The sequence below is a fragment of the Peromyscus eremicus genome, chromosome 2 (genome assembly GCF_949786415.1).
Source record: "Peromyscus eremicus chromosome 2, PerEre_H2_v1, whole genome shotgun sequence".
NCBI lineage: Eukaryota > Metazoa > Chordata > Mammalia > Rodentia > Cricetidae > Peromyscus > Peromyscus eremicus.
This window is the reverse complement of record NC_081417.1, coordinates 152,705,322-152,728,611: the sequence shown is the minus strand read 5'-3', so window position 1 is coordinate 152,728,611 and position 23,290 is coordinate 152,705,322. Positions and strand designations below refer to the sequence as shown.

The 23,290-nt window shown below is 51.6% G+C and overlaps 1 protein-coding gene across 4 annotated transcripts in view; it reads right to left on the bottom strand.

The window, feature by feature from the left end:
- Positions 1-498: 498 nt before the first annotated feature.
- The window catches only part of Zbtb17 (zinc finger and BTB domain containing 17), a 26,635-nt gene continuing 3,843 nt past the window's right edge, over positions 499-23,290 (bottom strand). For 2 of the 4 annotated variants that reach the window (XM_059256249.1, XM_059256250.1), the window contains exons 3-16: positions 6,071-6,277; positions 5,071-5,259; positions 4,371-4,511; positions 3,984-4,106; positions 3,294-3,535; positions 3,069-3,211; positions 2,683-2,983; positions 2,320-2,407; positions 2,118-2,234; positions 1,916-2,036; positions 1,638-1,768; positions 1,147-1,356; positions 949-1,038; positions 499-869 (exon numbers count right to left, since the gene is read on the bottom strand). In XM_059256249.1, the coding sequence (XP_059112232.1) occupies positions 586-869; positions 949-1,038; positions 1,147-1,356; positions 1,638-1,768; positions 1,916-2,036; positions 2,118-2,234; positions 2,320-2,407; positions 2,683-2,983; positions 3,069-3,211; positions 3,294-3,535; positions 3,984-4,106; positions 4,371-4,511; positions 5,071-5,259; positions 6,071-6,275 (2,385 nt within the window). In that variant the 5' untranslated portion in view covers positions 6,276-6,277 and the 3' untranslated portion in view covers positions 499-585. Of the gene's footprint in view, positions 870-948; positions 1,039-1,146; positions 1,357-1,637; positions 1,769-1,915; positions 2,037-2,117; positions 2,235-2,319; positions 2,408-2,682; positions 2,984-3,068; positions 3,212-3,293; positions 3,536-3,983; positions 4,107-4,370; positions 4,533-4,933; positions 4,935-5,070; positions 5,260-6,070; positions 6,278-23,290 lie in introns of those variants that run through there. The other 2 variants (XM_059256252.1, XM_059256251.1) reach the window with 2 other exon arrangements.

Below are 23,290 nucleotides of genomic sequence, written 5' to 3'. Positions count from 1 at the left end.
AGTGGGACTCCTCCATGGGAAAGAGCACAGCTCTGCCTGCTGGGGTCCCATCATCAAAGCTGCTAGCCTCGTTTCCCTTCTTTCCTTGCCAGCCTAGTGGTAGCCTGCAGCCAAGTTAGTGTTGCCACAGGCTGGCATCACTGTGGCATCACTTGGTAAAGCAGGACTAAGCCCTAGTTTACTGAGAAGCCAGCCCGTGTTCTGTACACTGCTCTTAAATTGCTGCTCTGGCTAAAGGCACTAGGCTGCCTGGGTCTCCTGGTACAGGCCTGGCGAGTGGAGCTGCATCTCAGCCACAGGGTGCTGCCCACACCCTAAATAACTTACAGACACAGTATGGAGCTCTACTTTCCATGACGGACATCGGGATGTCCCAGGACTCCTCATCCCTGAGTTAAGTGTTAACCATTCTGCAGTATCAGCTAGGTAGGTGACAGTTCCCCACCCACCCACCCACTGGGGACACAGGGACCATAGGCAACATTAGAAAATAATCAAATTTATTCTCTCTAGGGATTGGGGCAGGAGCACCTTGAGTCCCAGGGTGCCATCCATCCTTAAATAAACAGTCAGAGGGCCACCTGCTCACTCTGCAGGCGGTGGGCAATCAGGAGCTGTGGGTGGAGTTTCTGCCAGTGTGGGCTGGCCCTCAGCCCCATCCCTAGGACGGAACACCAGCTCTCCAGCCTGCAGCATCTGCCCGGCTGGCCATGTGCTGCCTGGCCCATACTGCTGGTAGAAGTCCGCATCCGTCTGGAACATGACCAGTGCCTGGGCTGTGTGGATCCGAACATGCTGGGCCAGGCTGTTGGCATCCAGGAACTTGTCCCCGCAGGAATCACAAGCGTAGAGGATGTGGGTGTTGGGGTCTGTGGAGGTGTGGGCTGTGGTCAGGATGGGAAGGACCTTGGGTCCGCCGGCATCCATACCCCAGACTGCCCCTCTCACCTTCTTCCTGCACCTGCTTGACAGCCTTGCTGATCTCAGCTTTCAGTACTTCGGTCTCATCAGCTGTCACTGCAGCCCCCACTGGTACCACTGTGGGCAGAGGCAGCAGGGCCTGAGGCAGAAGCCACAGGGACCTACCCCATTGTTGCCACGAAGGCAAGCCGCCTGTGGCCACCCTCTGCTGCCTACAGTCCACACCTGTGAGCTGAGTGACCGCTGTTGCTGCCAGTGCCTCAGTGGCCAGTGTGACCATGTCGTCCACAGTGACCACGCTGACCTCACCACCCTCTTCTGGCTCCAGGATCTTGATGCCCGCCTTGCCCTGATGCACGGTCTTTACGTGAGAACGCAGGTTGTCTACCCGGTTGAAACCACGACCACACTTGTCACACAGGTAAGGCTTCTCTCCTGGTGGTGAGGCAAGTTACCAGCCTGCCACCGCCAGGCCTCCCAGTACCCAGCAGCCCCATCTTTTCTAGCAAGTTCTCTGGCAGCCGCCAGTGCTGACAGGTGCCTCAAGAGCACCCTCCTCCTCGAAGGCTCCGAGGCAGGTGGAGTCCACATTTGAACTGAACTTCACGGCTACCTGTAAACAAGTGTGGCACAGGGTTCCCTACCTCTACCCCCCCACCCTTCTCCTGCCAAACGGGCTGGGAAGGGATGGACACAGGCAGGCAGCACACGCTCACCAGTATGGATGATTATGTGCTTGGACAGGTCCCCCACATTCACAAAGGCCTTGCTACACACGCTGCACTTGTGCGGTCGGATGTTGTCATGGTGGCGAATGTGATTGGCCAACTGGCTGGACTGGACGAATCTATAGGGCCACAAATAATGGGGCTCATGTTGACCCACAGGAGCCATGGTGTGTGTGTGGGGGGGTGGAGCTTAGGGGGTACCCACCACTCTGGGACACAGCCTGGGACTTGGCCTCATGCTCCCTGGAGTGGGGGCAGGCCACTACCTCTTGCCACAGCGCTCACAGACGTAGGGCTTCTCCCCCGTGTGTTGGCGCACATGGGCGATGAGGGAGCTGGCTTGAGTGAAGGCTTTGCCACACATCACACACTGGCACGGCTTCTCACCTGGGGCAGAGGCACAAGGCACTAGCACCCACTCGGCTCCCTGTGCCCCCTCCACAGCCCACACAGGGCCTCCTCACCCACCCGTGTGGATCCGTACGTGCCGCTGCAGCGCGCCTGGGTCAGCAAACTGCCGCTGGCAGTGGGTGCATACGTAGGGCTTCTCCCCGCTGTGTATCCGCAGGTGCCGCTTGAGGTTCCCTTTGGAGACGAAGGGCAAGACTGGTGTGCTGCACTGTGAGGGGCCGAGGGGAAGGATGGGGGAGCCAGGGTGCTCTGGGCCTACCTGAGGTGGTGAATTGCTTCCCGCACTCCCGGCACTTGAGAGGGCCGTCGGCAATGTGGATCTTCAAGTGGGCCTTCAGGTTCCCCACCTGCACCCAGACAGGGGCTCAGAAGGGTCCCCTAGGAACCTGGCTTCTCCCGGGAATAATGGACTCTCTGGTCTCTCACAGGGGCAGAGCCCCATCCCCGATGGAGGCCCAGGCTCCTAGCAGTGGAAGGGCACTGCAGCACGGCCCGCTCTAAGCTTGCCCTTCAGGGTGCCATCCTAGGAGAGTCCCTAGCCACAGACACAGTGGCTGTCCTGTGCCAACCCTGGGGAGCCACCAGCAGGACCCACCCTGCTGGCTCAGGGAGGGGTGCACACCTGGTTGAACTTCTTGTCACAGTGCGGGCACTTGTGCTCCTTGTTGGTGTCGTGAGTCTCCAGGTGGCGCATCTTGGAGGTGGGGTCAGAGAAGGAGCGGCCACAGTAGTCGCACTGGTAGGGCTTCTGGCCACTATGCACCAGCTGGTGGCGCTTGAGGTTGCCTGAAGTCGTGAAGAGCTTGCCACAGTCCCCGCAGCGGTAGCGCGCCTCCCCCGAGTGCCTCTTCTTGTGCAGGTTCAGCAGGCTGATGAGTCTGTAGCTCTTGCCACACTCCTCACACCCATAGGGTTTCAACGGGCTGGGGATCAGAAGGTGCTAGGTGACAGGAAGGGGTCTTGCAGGGTCCGGGGAGGCCCCCAGTCTGGGGGAGGCAAGGTGGGTACCTGTGTGTCTTCTCATGGGCCTTGCACGCTGCGGGGTCTGAGAAAGCCTTGCTGCACTCCCGGCATGAGAAAGGTTTCTCACCCGTGTGGATGCGGATGTGGCGTTTGAAGTTTCCCGTGTGCGTGAACTCCTTCCCGCAGTCCTGCAGGCGCAGCAGGAAGGGGTGCGTGAGGGACTGGAGAGACCCTGGAGGCACAGGGCTGGCACCGCCCACGGCCCCGCACCTCGCACTTGTGGATGATGGAGCCGTAAGCCTTGGACTCAGTGCGATCCCCATAGGTGCCTGAGCGCAGGTTCCGGCCCTCCATGCCAAGCTCCTGCCCAGAGTCTGTGCCCGCAGACTCTTCGTTCTCCTCAGGGGTCTCCCCGTTCTCCAGATGCATCCCCTCTTCCTTGACGGTGGCAGGCCCTGTGCCCTCTTCCTCTTGTTCCTCTTCTCCTTTGCTGGCTGGTTCCACTTCCATTTCTGCACGGAAGAGAGCAGGTACTGAGGGACTTGCCTGGGCTCAGAGTCCCTTCTGGGTCTGGTCCAACTCTCTCCCCACTTCACAAATGCCTTTCTTTAGGTGACAGTGACTCTAGGGTCTGTAACCTAAGTATTTGCTATTTGGAGGGCGTAAGGCCTCAGGCAGATGTGTAGCACTTTCAGTCAACAAGTACTTGTGATGTAGGCTGTGGGAAGCATGGCACACTTGTGTATGCCCAGCGCTGAGCAGAAGCTCCAGGGCTATGTCAGGATGCTTCCAGACTAATGGAAACATGGAGGGGATGTACAACTAAGACAGCTTACGACTCAAGAAAGAAAAAAGTTCAAGTGAATAATGTCCAAGCAGGACAGGCTAGAGAGGGAAGAGGTGACCCAAGAGGCGGTGGGGTATGTGTGGCAAGGCCGGCCCTGGCTGGGGAGGCGGCACCTTGCTCTGAGCTCTCTGACAAGGCCTCAGCTTCTGCAGCAGCCATGCCACTCGTGGGGTCCGGCTTGAGCTCCACGGGTGGAGGCTCCCGGGGAGCATCAGCCTTCTCCGTCTGCTCTGCACCTGAGGAGGGATGGGAGGCTGGATTGGGACTCTGTCCAGGGGCCAAATAGGTCTCTTCCATGGCTGGAGCAGACCCGCAGAACAAACTACCTGAGCTAGCCACGAGCCAGAAAAGTACAGGAGCAAACGCCACTGCCCTCCCAGGCACGAGGCCTTTCCTACTCTGGGGCCCAGGCTGCTGGCAGGTGACGGGCAGCACCAACTTCCTACTGTCCATTACCTTCTTCCAGGTAGCCAGCCCATGAGCACCAAATCACAACTCACCACTGGCTGTACTTTCTGCCTGGCCACCCCGCTCCTCTTTGAGCTCTCTGCCTGGGCCCGGCTGTGGACTGCTTCTTGCTTGGTCCAGCCTGCTCAGCATGGTGGCGGCAGCCTTCTCCTCTTTGGCTCTCTTGTCTCCTCCTGGAGACAGGACAGGACAGACTTGTCATTCTCCACCAAGTGTCCACTGCCAGAGGGGTGAGGCGAGCCCCCTGGGGACTTCCAGGTGCTTCACTGGTTTGTTCTTCACGACCACTGAAGCTGTGGCAGCACAAGTGATGTCACCATATACGGGAGTGCAGTAGACACTGGGTGTGTGTCAGTGCTCACAGGAGAGGACATGATCCTCTGACTGCATACAGCAAAGAACCCTGCCCATGATGGGAGTCTGTGGGCTTCTGAGGACACCCTGAGAGCCAGGGAGCTCGGGGAGGGCAGCTACTGGAGGGCAGCAGAAGCTCTGCTCCCTGGCACCCAGTCATCCAGGTGTGGCTCCTGCTCTCTGGTGCTCAAGGGTAGGAAAGGGCAGGTGTGGGGACCCTTTCCAGGAGTGCCTGGTCAACCCTTACCAGCACCCCGCAGTGTCAGCAAGGTAGATGAAGAGTCTGACACCCAGTGAGGTGACCCAGATCAGAGACAGGGCCTCCAAAAGAAGCCAAGTTCCTTGACCACTTTTTAGGGCAGGCTCCAGTGACCTTACCTTCCACGGCTGAGGCTTCTGTACTTTCCCCGGTGCTACTGGGCGGTTCAGCAAGTGACTTGAGTGCATGGCAGGCTGTGATAATGTCGTGCATCTGGAGGAAGCTGGCCACAGCCAGCACATCATCCACGTTCTCAGGGCTAAGGTTCAGCTTAGCAGTGTACATGAACTCCAGCACCTGCCCCAGGCCTGTCAAGGACAGGACAGCCATCACAGACCAACTTCAGGGCCTACCAATGTTTCTCCACCCAACAGTGGAATCAAATTTTGGAAAGTTGAGTGGTAAGCCTCCACCTCCTGTCTGCTGGGCTAGGGACACCTGAGGACAGGCCACCCCATTCCTCTGACAGCGTGGTCTTCAAGACGCCGTCACCTGCTCTACCTAATCTCCAGCCATCTGACGCTTTCGTGTCTGTTTCCACATCTACTTTGTCCTGACCATCTCAAAAACAGGTCAGAGGGCTCTGGGTAGGAGTACAGACCCAAGACTGGTCTATCCTTCCTCAATCCCAGGCCCAGCTAGTCCCTCAGCATTTTTTTGTTTGTTTGTTTGTTTGTTTGGAGACAGTGTTTCTCTGTGTAGTAGTTTTGGTGCCTGTCTTGGATCTTGCTCTGTAGACCAGGCTGGCCTTGAACTCACAGAGATCCGCCCGGCTCTGCCTCCCGAGTCTGGGATTAAAGGTGTGCACCACCGCCCAGCCACCCCTCATCATTCTTGACACAGCCTGGCTGTCGGCCCTAGGACTGATCTGGTCACGGGAAAGGGATGAGGAGGGTCTAGGGCCAGCCTTACTGTATCCCTGCTAACAAGGCTGGTCCTACGGTCCCTGCCCTCATCATACTGTGAACCTGTGTCCCTGGTCACTCCATGCCTAGTCAGAAGAGATGGGATAAACTTGGTACCCATAGGATCAGAGCTCAAACTCAGGTGGGACATGGCCTGCTGGCACTGCCCTGAAAGGGCCCTTCATGATATGAGGCTCCGGCCCCAGCAAGGTACCTGCTGCATTACTGATGTCCAGATGTACCACGTCCTTCTGGTCCACAAAGAGCATCTTGAAGTATTCACTGCAAGCCGCCAGCACCGCCTTGTGAGCCTTGAAGTCAACACCATCCACCACAAAGGTGCAGTCACAGAGAAGGCCCAGTTGCCGCTGCTGGTTCAGCTGCTCCAAGACACGCTGGCTGTGCTGGGGGAAATCCATGGCTGCAGAAAGCCAGAGCCTTCTGTCAGCACCGAGAGAGGACGCCAGCCCAACCTGCCACCAACTGTCAAGCCCCAGGTGAGACTCACCGAGGAACATTAAACAAGGGAGAGGCTTTCTACCACAGAAGGGCAGATGATTCCAGACACTTGCTGCAAGCCAAGGCGGCCCAGTGGCTCCCAAAGCTTACCCAACAGGGCAGGTTCCCCAAACTAAAGAGTACCAAGATAGCTTGCCTCCAAAGCAGAATACACAGGAAGCAATGAGCTAAGGAGTCAAAACGCTATCTCATAAAACAGCTTAACACATTTTACAAAAAGAACACACACGCGCGCATGCGCACGCACACACACACACACACACACACACACACACACACACACACACACGATTGGAATAAAATGCAAGCGTCAGCTTTGGCGCTCCAAGTCCAGGTGGCTCTTCCATCATCAGCTGCAGAACTCCCGCTCCTCCAGCCCCCACAGGAAGTTCCGTTCCTTGTCCACACAAGGCTGGGTTCTTTAGGGTGGGGATTTGACCTTGCTCTCTCCTTCCCCGCCCTTGCTTAGTCCTTCCCTCTCTCAGGATCAAGGAGCTACATACAGCAGTTAAGTCTGCTGCATCCAGAAACCTCTGAGTGGTCGCTCTCCCAAGAGAGAGAAGTGACTCCAATCCTGATCCAAGAGCTGCCCGGACGGCTTCGCTATTAAGGGCTTCACTTAATATCTGGAAATCCCACAGCTGTCCTAAGGGAGTGCGCTTGAAAAGGTCCTGGCCTGGTGCCCAATTATGAACCACACAGATGGAGCTGAGATGACATCCAAGTAGCCCCTGCCTGCCCAGCACCACTGCAAAACCTTCTCGAGATAGCAGTCTTCTAGGGAAACCATGAATTTTTCTTTATAGAGAAGGAAGGTGTTTAGGAACATTTCAAAATTAAACCCAGCCCCCACTGTGTGAGGCCACAGTACATAGAGCTGGCTGCATTGCTGGATCCAAACCCCAGGAACAGCCAGCTGCTCCAGAACCAGACTGCCCTGGGCAGGAGAGTGACTTTGGGGAACTCTGCCCCAATGCAGCAGCACTGGCTGCTCCTGATCCTGGGCTGTCACTGGCCTACAGCCTAGAGTTACAATGACCACGTGGTGTTGGGCATCTGAGGAGAGCCAACAGAAGCCACGCCCCTTCACGCCAGCACAGACACATTCGCCACCCTGTGGTTTCTGGAAACTTCTGAGTATCTGCCTGCAATCTCAGCACTTAGGAAGCTGAGGCAGGAGAATGACAAGTTCCAAGCCAGCCAGAGTCACATGAGTCACTGTCTCAAAGAACAAGAAAATATCAGAGTATGTACTTGCTGAACTAAGGTGAAGTATCTAATGGGCAACGTGGCAGTGGTATCAGGCCAGGTGCAAGTTCAAGCTGGAGACCCAGCCCTGTTCCCCCAGGCCCAAGCAGGGGCACTGCTTCTGGGCCTGGCAGTGCCAACATCTACAACTAGAAGGCGCCTACAGCAAGAGTTAGATGCAGGACACCCACAGTAACGCCACCGCAAATCGGGACACCTTGTAAACACTTCCTCTAAGTCAGTGGTTCTCAGCCTTCCTAATGCTGAGACCCTTTAACACAGTTCCTCATGTGCTGACCCCACCATACATTCTTTTCATTGTACTTCATAACTCTAATGCTGCTACTCTTATGAATCGTAATGTGAATGTCTGTGTTTCCCAATGGCCTTAGGCAACTCCTGTGGAAGGGTCGTGACCCACAGGTTGAGAATTGCTGCTCTAAGTCCTCAAACCCCAGAAAGAGCCAACTCCCACTGGTGACCTGAAGGGATGAAGGAGAGTTCCGGTGTTGCTGTTCAAGGCACAAGACACTGAGAGGAAGCCATGTCCAGGCCTGGGGTGAGCTGCCCTTTCTGAGGTGCCCAGGAGCTGAAAAGTACACACACACACACACACACACACACACACACACCTCACACACACACACGGAGGAGGAGGCACAAAAACAGGAGGTGAGACAGCCCACCACGCCACACTGATGCTAGCGCTGTCTTCTGAGGGGAAAGCTGTGGGCAGACAAGAGTCCTAGTCACCTTCTTCACAGGCCCAGTGAACCACCTCCTGAGTGCAGAAGGGGGGCCCACATTCCGTATGTCGTCTTCTAGGTTAGGAGTGACCAGTTTACATCTGGGGGAGCCCTAGTGTCCTTCCTTTGTCTAGGCTGGTCATCCAGTTCCTGGTCCTTCATTCATCCCTTTCATCACTGTTTCACTGTGTTCTATATCCCTTGCTTTACAGCAAACCACTCCAACTCAGTGAGTGGAGCCCTCAGAGGCATCTACTTCTTAGAGCTTCGTGGGATGTCTGTCTGTCTGTGGTTGTCTCCTCCCCAGAGTGCTGTGTCAGGCCTCTGCTGGGGGATGTCTTTCTGTATGCTGTGAATATATGTTGGTCCCATTGCTTAATAAATAAGCTGCTTTGGCCTATGGCAAGGCAGCTTAAAGGCAGGCGGGAAATCCAAGCAGAGATACAGGAAAGAGAAAGGTGATAAGAGAGACATGAGCCCACCGCCCCAAAGAGCAACAAGATGTCAGACCGGTAATGGCCACAGGCCACGTGGCATAACAGATTAATAGGAATGGGTTGAATTAAGTTATAAGAGCTAGCTAGCAAGCAGCCTGAGCCATAGACCAAACAGTTGGTAATTAATATTAAGCCTCTGAGTAACTATTTTATAAGTGGCTACAGGACCACAGGTAGGAGGGATTCGTCCCAACTGTGGGGCCAGGCGGGACCAGAGAAACTTGCGACTACAGTCACTCCATGTGACTCCATCAGTGAGCAACTGGAGTTTTTGCTGTTGTTTTTCGAGACAGGGTTTCTGTCTGTAATTGCCCTGGCTGTCTTGGAACTCACTCTGTAGACCAGGCTGGCCTCAAACTCAAGAGATCCACCTGTCTCTGCCTCCTGAGTGCTGGGATTAAAGGCGTGCCCTACCACCTGGCTGTTTTTTATAATTTTTTTTTTTTTTTTTTTTTTTTTGGAAAAGGGTCTCACTGTGTAGCCTTAATTGGCTTAGAACTCAGAGATCCACCTGCCTTTGCCTCTCAAGGCTAGATCAAAGGTGTACGCCACCACGCCCAGCCACCACGCCAAGCCAGTTCAAAGTTTCTAATAAAACAAACAAAAAGCAAAACATTAAGAGCAGTCACAGCACAGCCTAGGGCAAAGGCATGTCACTCTGCATATATCCTAAGGCCCCGGGGGAGTGGCAGGATGGTGAGCCTCAGTGGTGGTGATGATGGCCTGACAAAGGCATATATAGATGGGACCCAGGAGGACTGGTGCAGCTCCTCAGTCCAAAGCATTCAGGAACTGAGCTCCTCTCTGTCAACTGCACAAGCTCCTCCAGCCTGACAGTGTCACAGGGCCGGACCACCACACCCTGGTCACCTGCAAACCAAGACACAGCCACCCTGGCACCACCTTCCTGTTGCTGCCTCAGAGAGGCAGGGACTAGGGAGGAATTCTCCAGACTTGAGTCCTGGGTCTGCCACTGGCTGCCAGGGGGCCAGAGTGTCTTCAGCGGTAAAGGGGCTCACACACTCTTTACAGGGTTAGTCACACTAACTCAGCTAGGCCAGAGGCACACACCTTCAGCACCCAGCAGCTGTCTGTTAACAGGAAGCAGACAGACATAGTCTAAGTTATTCTTTTAGGCTCGAAACCCTTATCACATGGTCTCTACATCCTTTTTCCTGGGCACTCTGGATGTGACTAGACCCACCAATCATAACCCATCATCCCTTTCTAAATGTAATCTGGAAAGTTCCTGTAACACATGGAGGAAGGGCATGGCGCACAACAAAGAGAGAGCATGTAAGGAGCGAGCCACTGGGGGTGAATTGTCTCTGCTGAGAGGTACTTTACACCAAGTGATTGCACTGGTAAACACTGAGGGTGCTCTTGCAGGAAGCACCAGGATGCCTGAACTGCACAGCTCTCTCCCAAAGCCAAACAGGCTCCTGTCACACACTGAAACATGATCCAAGTTACTGGCAGGCACTGACTAGCATGAGGGGTGGGGCCACATCTTAGGCCAGAAAACAAATGCTTCCTTAAGCAGACACACTGAGCCTGGCTGGCTCCCAGAATGGACTGGCCTGCTCCAGCTTCCACACAAAGAGGTCACCACGCAGTACCACTCACCTTTCCTGATCATCCAGAAATACAAGTGGCTCACAGACACACAGACACACACACACACAGGCCAAGGAAACAGAAGTTCACAACAGGCCACTCTGGGAGGTTGAAAGCTATGCACCCAGCCCCACTACCAAGCTGTCCCTTCAAATACAAGCTGGCAGAAAAAACAGACAATGATCAGCACACCTGCTCTGCTAGCACAGTGCTCCTCGTCCAGCAAGTGCTGGACTTGTATCGAGACTATGTTTCTTCCATTTCTGAGCAGTTTCTCTTGATATATAAAGACGTGTGCGTGCACACACATAATCTATCTAGAAGATAATCTTTCAGTGGATGAGAGAGGACAGTGCTAGGGATGAAATCCTCGCACAAACTTGGTAACCAACTGCTGTGTCTCTGAGCTGTGTTCCCAGCTCTCCCTCTTTTAAACATCCAGATCTTTATATAAACATCCAGATCTGCTTGGAACCACTCCAGACTTGGACACTTCATCCTCTGCTGACAGTGCTACCCTGACTGAGGCCATGTCTACCAGTCCTGAATCCATAGTGTTTTCTGTAATGTGTATTATAAAAAGCCAATTCCTTGTTTGTTTTTGTTTTTCCGGGACAGGGTTTCTCTATGTAGCCCTGACCGTTCTGGAACTCACTCTATATGTAGACCAGGTTGACCTTGAACTCAGAGATCCACCTGCTTGTGCCTCACAAGTGCTGGGATTAAAGGCATGTGACACTACCACCCGGCTTGATTGATTTATTGGCCTTTCCTTCTTTTCTGGAGCCAGCAACAGCCTGGCCTCAGACTCACTGTGTAGCACAGGCTGCCCTTGACTCACCCTTCTCCCCACCTCCCAAGTGCTGGGATGCAGGAATGCAGCCCCAAGGTAGGCTTGCTATTTTGCATTCTCACTTGTCCTCTGATACCCATCATGCCAGGGTACAACACAAAGGCCTGGACCACATGCTGACGCCTTTTGTTCCGTTTTGGTTTCTGAGACACGGTTCTATGTGTTCAGGCTGGCTTTGAACTTGTGATGTAGCCAAGGATGACCTTGAACTCCTGGTCTTCCCACCTCCCAAGCAGAGAAGCCAGCATTTGATATTGTATGTCCCAGGCTCTAGAACTATAAGAAACACACCTGGTTATAACTTGCCCAGCCTGTGGTACTCTGTTATAGCAACACAGAACACACTAAGACACCTGGTGACTCCACAGTCATAAATCTGACTAGGCACAGCCCCTCCCTCTCTGTACTCATGTGAGGTAAAGCGCTACAGCTTTGGGCCTCGTGAGGAAGAACGCTAACAAACAACTGATAGACAGCACAGGTAACGCAGGTATCAGGTGCTGAGGAGAGGCAGGTAGAACTATGAGAGCCGAGAAAGGGAATGAGGAGGACCTCTCTGAGGAGTCAGAATTTAAGCAAAGACCCGAAAGAAGTGCAAGAGCGAGCTGTGCCCCTGTCACCCAGGAGCCATTAACCTGGGGGCCAAGAGCAAGTGCCTTTCTGTGAAAGAGACCTGTGTGAAAGGTGGCTGGGCAGCAGGAGAGGCTGAGTCACCCAGGGTCTCAGGGGAAGCTGGACTTTAGAATCAAAGTGTCTCTGTCCCTCTCTCTCCCTCCCTCCCTCCCTCTCCTCTCCTCTCCTCTCTCTCTCTCTTCCCCAGGTCCCAAGAATCTTGTCTGGGCTCAAATCTGTTATGTACCTGTGGATGAACTTGCTGCCTCCACCCTGCAAATGCTGGTGTGCCACACACAAGGGTTATGTGGCGATGGAACGACCCCAGTACTCTGATTAAGTGCCTATGCTGGCTGGGCGTGGTGGCACACGCCTTTAATCCCAGCACTGGGGAGGCAGAGGGAGGCTGAGCTCTGAATTTGAGGCCAGTCTAGTCTGCAAAGTAAGTTCCAGGACAGCCAGAGCTATAAAGAGAAACCCTGTCTTGAAAAATTAAATAAGTAAAAAGAGAAAGCGCGCATCCATTGGAGCAGACATAATTAGCTGTTGAAGTAGATGTGGGCTGTGAGGGGAAGCAGAGGATGATATGAAAGTTCTGTCATGAGAAGCTGGCATGGTGGTACCATTCCCTGAGAAGAGGAAAAACAAGAGCCCACGGAAAATCAAAAACTCTGTTCCCACCAACTAGAGACAAGACGGCAGTAATAAAGAGAGAAGATACTGGGTACCAAAAGAAACAGGGCCAGCATGATGGACGGTTCAGTGGCTAAGGGCCACTTGCTGCCAGGCCTGATGACCTGAGTTCTGTCCCTGCAACTCACAAGGTAGAGAGCACCAACTCATGCTGGTTACCCTCTGACCTCCACATGCGCATCGTGGCACATGCGCACACAAACACAAAATAAATACATGAATGTAATTGTTTTTAGAGAGAAGAGTGGGAGGAGGCGAACCTGCAGGGACCGGCTAGGCCTGTGACCGCCACACCACGGGCAGCTAGCTCAGCCTCCACAGCCTGAAGAGCAGCCAGCAGAGAGGAGAAGGGGCCAACTGCTGGGTGGAGACGCCTCAGTCGGCAGCGTGCTTGCTGAGCATATACAAAGCCCTGGGTTCAATCCCCAGCAATGCACAAACCCCAAGTGTTGGCCCCCCCGAAATCCTCAGCTATACAGAGCTTGAGGCAAGCCCGGGTGACATGAGCTGCCTCATAAATAAATAGAGCTGACAAAATTAAGACGTTCTCAATTGGCCCGTTGGAACCTGAAAAATGTTACTGTCCCCCTACGGCACTGGAAGGGTTTAGTCTTTGGGCCTCCCACAAAATACCACAGAACCGTGAAGGACTTCTCCCTGGAGGGGCTCAAGGCCCCAGTGACATTCAGCACAGTCCTGAGCACTGCGATGCTGAGTCACAACGCGGCTGACTCATGCTTCGGAAAGACACCCACATCCTGCAGGGCATGTGAAAAAACGGTAAAGCGGCTCCTCTCAAAAGGGCACATGGGGACAGTTGTTACCTGCAACCTTTCTGATTTACCACGTATAAAGAATACCCATTAAAAATTGAAACAGAGGAGGGGAGGAAGTTGAGTTGGGAGGGAGGATATTTACTCAGGGTCAGAGGCCTTCTTTTCCAGCATAAAACCTTTAAGGCATCTAGCTGGCTGTGGTGTAATGCACCTGTGATCAGGAGGCAGAGGCCAGAGGATTGTTGCTAGTTCAAGGCCAGCCTGAGCTATCTTATGAAACTCAAAACAACAACAAATGACATTTTCTACTTTCTATAAGACCTGGTGACTAAAAACTTCTCAAGAAAACAATTATTTCATAAGGGGAATGGAAAATTACTAGTTTTTTTCACAAAGAATGTGTCATTCGGAAAGACTCTGGCAAGAGCAATCCCAGAAGGTCCCAACCCTAGAGCAGTGGCACCCTCAGCTTCAGGCACAGATGAAGAGCTGCCTGCCACTGCTGGGGGCACAGCTCCTAGGCCTAGCGACAGCCTAGGGCTTGGAGTCAGGCAGAGCTGGTCCTTGGGCAGCAGGAAGCCCACTTCCTTTCTGTAAACCTGGGGTAACAGTGGAGGCTGGTGGGCACCATCATTATTATACATAAAAATATGCTGGAACAGCGATAGCCAGGAGACAGGGGGGCCACTACCCCACAACAGCGATAGCCAGGAGACAGGGGGGCCACTACCCCACAACAGCGATAGCCAGGAGACAGGGGGGCCACTACCCCACAACAGCAACAGACAGGAGACAGGGGGGCCACTACCCCACAACAGCGACAGCCAGGAGACAGGGGGGCCACTACCAGGGGCTTACTTTCCTGAAGCAGATACAACACAAGGCCTCAGTGCTTGAGACCCAACAGCAGCGCCAACTCCTTTCTACAGAACACATGACCTGCACGAGCAAAGAGGCTTTGCTGGGAAAGGACACGGTAGGACCATCCTCCAGAGAAAAGAGACTAGCTGTCTGTAGTCGGTGACTTCATTGTCCTTTAGAGCCAAATGGCATTCCACCACACACAATTACTGCTGTCACTGCCCAGCCAAACTACACAGGAAGACCCTATTACTGAAGACAGCACATGCTCTGGCTGCGGGACGGGAGAAATCAAGCTGGAATGGAGATCAAAGCTTTCTCCTGCTGCCTAGCCCTCACGGTGCCAGAAGGTGCTATGAAGATGCTGGGGGAACTGTCAGCAGCAGGCCTACTCACCCCGTCCCTAGGGAGTACACGACTCACTGCCCAGGCAAGAAGTGCCCACTGGAGTAACAGTGGTGAGCCAGTTATGGGGTAACCAAAGGTCCCCTTCTGTGGAGCATCACTCAACTCATTCAGGAAGCTTCCGAAGTGAGAGGAAGTTCTACTCTTATTTGAGTGGACACCTTCATTGGCCAATGATTCAGGTAGAACATCGTGGGAATAGGGGAGGTGAGGACTCTTGTTATCACCTCCTAAGCCTGGGATGTCCTTCTCTGGCCCTTGGCCCTCACTCCTCCAGGTCTCCTGACCTTCAAACTCAGCTTCACACCAGCAGATGCAGACTTACACTGGGCCACTCACCCAGTACTGAGACCTGCAGATCTGAGCTGAGCCATGCTACCAGCCTCTGGTCTCAGCTTGCAGAAGTCTATGGTAGGCTTTCCTTCTCAACTTGTATGATCAAGGAAGCCAGTCCCTCTACTAAATCCCTCTGACGTGTGTGTGTGTGTGTGTGTGTGTGTGTGTGTGTGTGTGTGTGTGTGTACTGTAAGAGAGGTCAGACTAACAGGGACGCTACAGTTGTTTGACTAAGGGGATATGACATGTCCATCAAATTGCCTTCTAAATAATGATGTTAATGCTCACAGATCAATGCTGCCGCCAGCGCTGGCCAGACAAGTCTCTTCTGGGAGTGGGCAGCAGCAACCACAGAGACTCGGAATTTGTCTGTCAGTCAGTGATAAAGGGGACATCCTTAGCACCCCTCCAAGCATCGGGATCATCATGGCACGAGGAGCAGAAAAGAGACTAGCTGTCTGTAGTCGGTGACTTCATTGTCCTTTAGAGCCAAATGGCATTCCACCACACACAATTACTGCTGTCACTGCCCAGCCAAACTACACAGGAAGACCCTATTACTGAAGACAGCACATGCTCTGGCTGCGGGACGGGAGAAATCAAGCTGGAATGGAGATCAAAGCTTTCTCCTGCTGCCTAGCCCTCACGGTGCCAGAAGGTGCTATGAAGATGCTGGGGGAACTGTCAGCAGCAGGCCTACTCACCCCGTCCCTAGGGAGTACACGACTCACTGCCCAGGCAAGAAGTGCCCACTGGAGTAACAGTGGTGAGCCAGTTATGGGGTAACCAAAGGTCCCCTTCTGTGGAGCATCACTCAACTCATTCAGGAAGCTTCCGAAGTGAGAGGAAGTTCTACTCTTATTTGAGTGGACACCTTCATTGGCCAATGATTCAGGTAGAACATCGTGGGAATAGGGGAGGTGAGGACTCTTGTTATCACCTCCTAAGCCTGGGATGTCCTTCTCTGGCCCTTGGCCCTCACTCCTCCAGGTCTCCTGACCTTCAAACTCAGCTTCACACCAGCAGATGCAGACTTACACTGGGCCACTCACCCAGTACTGAGACCTGCAGATCTGAGCTGAGCCATGCTACCAGCCTCTGGTCTCAGCTTGCAGAAGTCTATGGTAGGCTTTCCTTCTCAACTTGTATGATCAAGGAAGCCAGTCCCTCTACTAAATCCCTCTGACGTGTGTGTGTGTGTGTGTGTGTGTGTGTGTGTGTGTGTGTGTGTGTACTGTAAGAGAGGTCAGACTAACAGGGACGCTACAGTTGTTTGACTAAGGGGATATGACATGTCCATCAAATTGCCTTCTAAATAATGATGTTAATGCTCACAGATCAATGCTGCCGCCAGCGCTGGCCAGACAAGTCTCTTCTGGGAGTGGGCAGCAGCAACCGCAGAGACTCGGAATTTGTCTGTCAGTCAGTGATAAAGGGGACATCCTTAGCACCCCTCCAAGCATCGGGATCATCATGGCACGAGGAGCAGAAAGGCTGTGAGCGCCTGCGGGAGGTTCAGTGCTGTAGAAAGAACTCCAACACTCACAACAGCTGTGATGACCTACACAAAACTGGACCCATCAACATCCTGAGAAGGAGCCCAGGGGCTCAGGAGATGTCACCCCTCTCTGAGATTCTACAAGGAGCTAATGGCTCCTAGGGGAAGGAAAAAATTACCCATGTTCCTGAGGAAAAAACAAAAAAAACAACAAAAAAAAAAAACACCCTCACCTGTGCTCCTGTAAGCAACCCTAATTAAACTCACCAGTTAAGTGAGAGAGAGAGAGAGAGAGAGAAGGGGTGTGAAAATAGAGAGAGGACTAGCTGGGAAGAAGGGGGAGAACAGATTGGGAGTGTCCAGAATGTGATGGGGGGAAACATGATCAAACACAATATGTACATGTATGAAGTGCAGTAATGAAATCATTATTATCTATAATTAACTTGATAAAAAACATTAAAATTATTCAAAAGAAGGAAGTTTCTGCTGAGCATATGGTGCACATCTGTACTCTCAGCACGAGGGTGAAGGCAGGAGAATCAGGAGTTCAAAGCCAATTCAGCTACGTGCAACCCTGTCTCAAAAGAAAAAGAATGGAGAAGGACTTAGTGGACCTCAGGACGACACCTGTTCTTCACATGCTGACCTTTCCTGGGCTTTTTTCCCCATTAGGACTGAGTAATAAGGTCCCTTCTAGGGTGAAGATTTAATCAATGTTAAATGAAAGGGACAGAAGTCATAGAGTGATGACAAGATGAGGCAGTCTACTAGCACTTAGCAGGCTGCTTTTTTAACTTTAAATCTTCACTACAGTATTGTCTTAGGATTTCCAACAGTCCCAGGCCATGGTGATGTACATGTGTAATCCCAGTGCGTGGGGTGCTGAGGCAGGAGGTCCAAATTCAAGGACAGTCTGGTCTCTGCAGCAAAATCCTGTCTCAAAAACAAAAACTGCCAGGAGCTGGGCAGTGGTAGTGCACACCTTTAATCCCAGCACTATATAGAGGCAATCAGATCCCTGAGTTCAAGGTCAGCCTGGTCTACAAAACAGAATAACCAGGGCTACTCAGAGGAACCCTGTCTCAAAAAACCAAAACAAGCCAGATGTGGTAGCTCACACCTTTAATCCTAGCACTTGGGAGGCAGAGGCAGGCGGATCTCTTGTGAGTTCAAGACCAGCCTGGACTACAAAACAAGTTCCAGGACAGCCAGGGCTACACAGAGAAACCATCTCAAAAAAAAAAAAAAAAAAAAAACTAACAACAACAAAACCAGGGGCTGGAGAGAGACTCAGCGATTAAGAGCACTTACTCCTCTTATGGAGAACCTGGTTCAATTCCCAGCACCCACATGGCAACTTACAACCATCTATAACTCCAGTCCTAGGGAATCCAACGCCCTTTGGCCTCTATAGGCACTGAACACCTGGTGCACAGACATACATGCAGAGAAAACACCCAAACACATAAAATAAACATTAAAAAAATTTAAAAACAAAACCAGCCAAGGATGGTGGCACACACCTCTAACCCCTGCATTTGTGAGGCAGAGAGGCAAGAAATACAATGAAGCCAGTGAATTCAAAACCCATCTCAGCCAATGTATCTACATGGGTAGAGAGCAAGCTCAAAGCAATTCTAAGAAAAAGATCTCAACAATTTAAAGCTCTATTTACTGAGTTTGTATCTGTGTGTGTGTGGGGGGAGGACAACTTGTGGGGGTTAGTTCTCTTTCCACCACTGAATTCTGGGGGTCAAACTGAGGCTGTCAGCCCCCCACCCCACCCCTTTTCTTTGAGACAGGGTCTCATGCTGTCCTTGAACTCAACGATAATCTTGAATTTGTGATCCTCCTGCCTCCACCTCTCAAATATTGCATGCCTAGCTTATGCAGAATTGGAGGTCAAACCAGGGCCTCTGTGAATGCTGGGCAGGCACAATGCCAACTGAGCTATAGCCCGGCCCCATCTCAACAGTTTTCACAGCCTATGATAAGCATGACCTGAAATAAGGATGGGAGCGGAACTCAAAGACACCAACATGACCATCACACTACAGACCTCAGGTCAGTATGCTGGCAGACAACAGAGACAGTCACTTATCTGTAGACACCGACAGTATGGCCACAGTCCCGTGACATTACACAAGAAAGGAGAATCAGGTTTGACAAGTGGCACTGTTGGATAAGGTGGTATGCTTACCAAAGAGAAAGCAAGCCTCATGTTTCACAAAAGAACCCGTTATGAACGATTAAAGTAACGTGGGAGGCTTGGAAGAGAGTATTAAATATATAGAAAACAGCTTTAAAAACAAAATAAAGATGAAATAACTCCACCTCCACCCCCACCCTAGCAAGGTCTCATTAGACATCTCAGGTGGGTCACTATATAGCCTCAGCTGGCCTCAAACTCCTGATCCTGAGATTACAGATGGGCACCACACCCATTAGGAAGTTCTTTTAACTAAGCAAAAAGTGCTACTCACAAAACAAAAGACTGATGAATTACATGAAAATTAAGAATTTCTTTTCTGCCAGGCGATGGTGGTGCATGCCTTTAATCCCAGCACTCAGGAGGCAGAGTCAGACAGATCTCTGTGAGTTCGAGGCCAGCCTGGGCTACAGAGTGAGTTCTGAGATTTTTTTTTTTTTTTTTTTTTTTTTTTTTTTTTTTTTGGTTTTTCGAGACAGGGTTTCTCTGTGTAGCTTTGCGCCTTTCCTGGAACTCACTTAGCCCAGGCTGGCCTCGAACTCACAGAGATCCGCCTGCCTCTGCCTCTGCCTCCGAGTGCTGGGATTAAAGGCGTGCGCCACCACCGCCCGGCCAAGAATTTCTTTTCACAGCTGGAGAGATGGCTCAGTGGTTAGGAGCACTGGCTGCTCTTGCAGAGGACCTAAACTCAATTCCTAACACATGGTGGTTCACAACCATCTCTAACTCCAGCTCTAGGGTATCTGATGCCCTCTTCTGACCTCTGTTGGCCACCAGGCATGCATGTACTACAAATAGGCTGGCAAAACACCCATACAATACATAAAATAAATAAATCTTAAAAAAATAAGAATTTCTTTTTATCACAAAGGTGGAGGGCATCCCAGTGTAAAAAGGCAAGCCAAAAATCCCAAGTGCATAGTTGCAATACAGCATATCTAAATAGCAAGGGATCAGTGGACAAAATAAACACCACAATGTCCACAGATGGGCACTGTAGCTCCAGATGAGCACCCAAATCATCTGGGAAGAGGGTGGGTTAGTGCCACAGAACATACCAAAGACAAACTGGGCTCGCAAGACAGCTCAGCCTGATGATCCGAGTTCAGTCTTTGGAAGTCTTGTAAAGGTCAAAGGAGAGAACCCACTCCATAATGTTGTCCTCTGAGTTCCACACATGCACTGTGACATGCATGTGTCCATATTCACACACACATACACATGCTTACCTATCAGTGATGTTTAAAAACCTTTTAAAAAGATAACCAAATAGAAAAGTGGGCAAAAAATGTAAACGGATGTTTCAGAAAATCTGGAGGTAGAATGATTCTCAAGTGTAAGGTTCTTGCCTCATTAAGAATCAGGAAAGTGCAAATCAAAATGTACTGGAGAGGCAGGCATGAGGACTGTGGGAGGTGGGGAAGCAGTGGTATTGCCCATGAGATACAGACAGTGGGCAACAACATCAGCAACAACTCACCAGAATATGGCCACACCCAGCACTAGGAAGGCAGAAGCAGGAGGATTACCATGAGTTTGAGCCAGCCTGAGCTAGAGTGTCTGGGGCAAACCTGGACTACTACTGAGCAAGACCGTGAATTAAAAAAGCTAGGTGGTGTTGGTGTATACCTTTAATCCTAGCACTAGGAAGGCAGAGGCAGGTGGATCTCTGAGTTTGAGGCCAGCCTGTTCTACAGAGAGAGTTCCAGAACAGACAGGGCAACACAGAGACAGAGAAACCATGTCTCAAAAAACCAAAAAAAAAAAAAAAAAAAAAAAAAGAGTTGAAGAAAACAGTATTATATAGAGGGATTTTTTTTTTTGTTTTTTGTTTTTTGTTTTTGGAGACAGGGTTTCTCTGTGTAGCTTTGCGCCTTTCCTGGGACTCACTTGGTAGCCCAGGCTGGCCTCGAACTCACAGAGATCCGCCTGGCTCTGCCTCCCGAGTGCTGGGATTAAAGGCGTGCACCACCACCGCCCGGATAGAGTTTTAAAATGTACAAAATTAGCCAGTATGGTAACCTGCCTATAATTCCAGGAGGCTAGGGCAGAAAGATCAGGAACACAAGACCATCCTCAACTACATACGGAGTTTGAGGCCAAACTGGGTACCTGAGACCCCGCCTCAAAAAAACAAGCACAAGTACAAAGTTAACTGGCACACTAGTTAGTAATACGACCATGTGGTAAAGCTACTACAAAGCAAGGCAAGCTGGGACTAGGAAGAGCTCAGTGGACACAGCACCTGCTGCATAAGCCTGACGACCTGCCTTCAAATCCCCAGCAGCCATATGTGAAAGCCAGCAGTAGCATATAGAACCCTGGAACCTGGGAGTGGGAACAGGCGGATTCCCAGGGCTCACTGGCCAGCCAGTCTACATTAAATGCAAAGGTTCAGGTTCAGTGTGAGACTCTCAAAAACCAAGGCAGGGATAAAGACACCCAACATGGACCTCAGGGCTTCACATATACACACACAAAGGGAAGAAGATGATGATCTCGAGAAGGAGAAAAGCAAGCTTGAGGATGGCCAGAGGTGGCACACAGGGGACCCTAAAGATCACAGTGACAGTCTTTTCTGTAGATTGTGGGTGAGGAAAGGTGGGGGCATGTATTCATTTATTCTGATGGTTCAGATTTAATGACTTTTTGTTGATGTTCTTTGAAACAGGATCTCATATAGATAGCTGGCCTCAAACCCAGTGATGCTCCTGCCTCAGACTCCCAAGTGCTGGTTCAAGCATAAAATTGGTCATGATTAATTATCAGAAAATGTTTGATTCATGCACCTAGTTTATATGCCTAAACACGCAGGATCACATAACCATGTCTCAGGCTGAAAGAACTCACAGTGGGAAGAGTAAGAAGCCTGGCCCTAGACATGGCTTTGAAGGCTAGAGCCCGCTCAGTAGTGGAGTGCTTGCCTAGCACACACCAAGCCCTGATTCCATCTCCAGTGCCCAGCTCCAAAAACACTAAGACAATGTCTGTAGCATGAAGGGCAGCTGACCTACTCAGCACACTGGGGGAGTCTCTGTGAGGGCCTGGCCCTGGCTGGGACAGAGGCATGCTTCCCTCTCTGAGCTCTGGCTTCTGAGCTAGGTGGAGTGGGGAACCTGTGGCAGAGACTTCCATCAGGGACAGGAGAGTGACTGAGCGTAGATGCAGCATATAGGCCAGACCTTTCAGGGCCAGAGACTGAGCCTGTGTTTGATGTGACAAAGGGACACCAGACCTGCCTTCTTACCTGCACCTGACTCAGCCAGATTCTTCCTTCTGAGCCTCTGGTTTCAGAGCTGTGTAGACACGAGGAGCATTTCCATTCTAATCCCACCCTCTGCCTCCTTCCTTCCTGCCTTCTGTTTGTTTAGGGTTGTTTGGTTTTGAGACGCAGTCTCACTATGCAGCCCTGGATGGCCTAGAATTCACTATGTAAACTAGCCTGAGATCAGCCTGCCTCTGTCCCCCAAGCTTCTGGGTTCAAAGCATGTGCCACCAGGAAGTCAGAGGGACTCCACCCAACTGAGGGGATCTTAAGACAGGCTTCCAGATGGAAGGAATCAGGACAAGAATCCTCTCCACACTTCTCAGGATATGATCTCCAAGGTCCAGAGACCAACGACTTTGATTAGAAAGCTGGGGACTCCTGGGAAAACCAGACAGGCACAGCACAGTCCTGACTCTCCAAGGTGGCACTCAGCTAAGCTGTGCCTCGGGGATGGATAGCAACAAGACTTCCTGCTCTGTCTGGACTTTCCTCCTGAAACCTTGGCTGGCTTTCTGGGCTCTGAGCCATCCTGCACCTTGCAGCAGGAGGCAGCAGACACCTGGTAAGTACCCATAGCACACCCTGTAGATCCCATACAATTCTCAAAACACCCCCATCTCACAGGTTGTTAGCCCTATTTTACAGGTGGGGAAACTGAGTCTGGACCATGACACAACTGGCCCTCTAGACAGAGCCACAAGATAGGGTGGCAGAGAGTCACATTTTTGAGTCCTCACTGTCCCTTCCTAGGTGAAGGGACATTTACCATTACTTCACTCTAAATTTTCACCACCTCAGCCCAGCCTCTGACATCAGGTAGGTCCCCTGTGCATCCTCACACTGGTGGCCAGACTTCCAAGACACCCTGTATACTGTATGTTGAGATAATAGTTCTGCACAGTGTGTGAAAATATGTCTCTGATCTTCCTCACATGTCTAAGGCACCTTATGACTGGTCTAATGAAGACTTGAACAGCCAATAGCTAGGCTGGAGAGGATAGGCTAGGCGGGACTTCCAGAAAGAGATAGGAACTCTGGGAAAGAATCTGAGGTGCAGGTCGGACTTATGGTACTGAAGAGAGATGAGCCATGTGGCAGGACAGATTAATATAAACGGGTTAATTTAAGTTTTGAGAACCAGTTGGGAACAAGCCTAAGCTAAGGCCAAGCTTTCATAATTAATAAAAAGTCTCCATGTTGTTATTAAGGAGTCCGCAGTCCAAAGAAAGACCTGCCACAACTGTATGTGGCTAAAAGTGCTTTGCTTTTAGAATCCGATCCTGTCAAGCACCT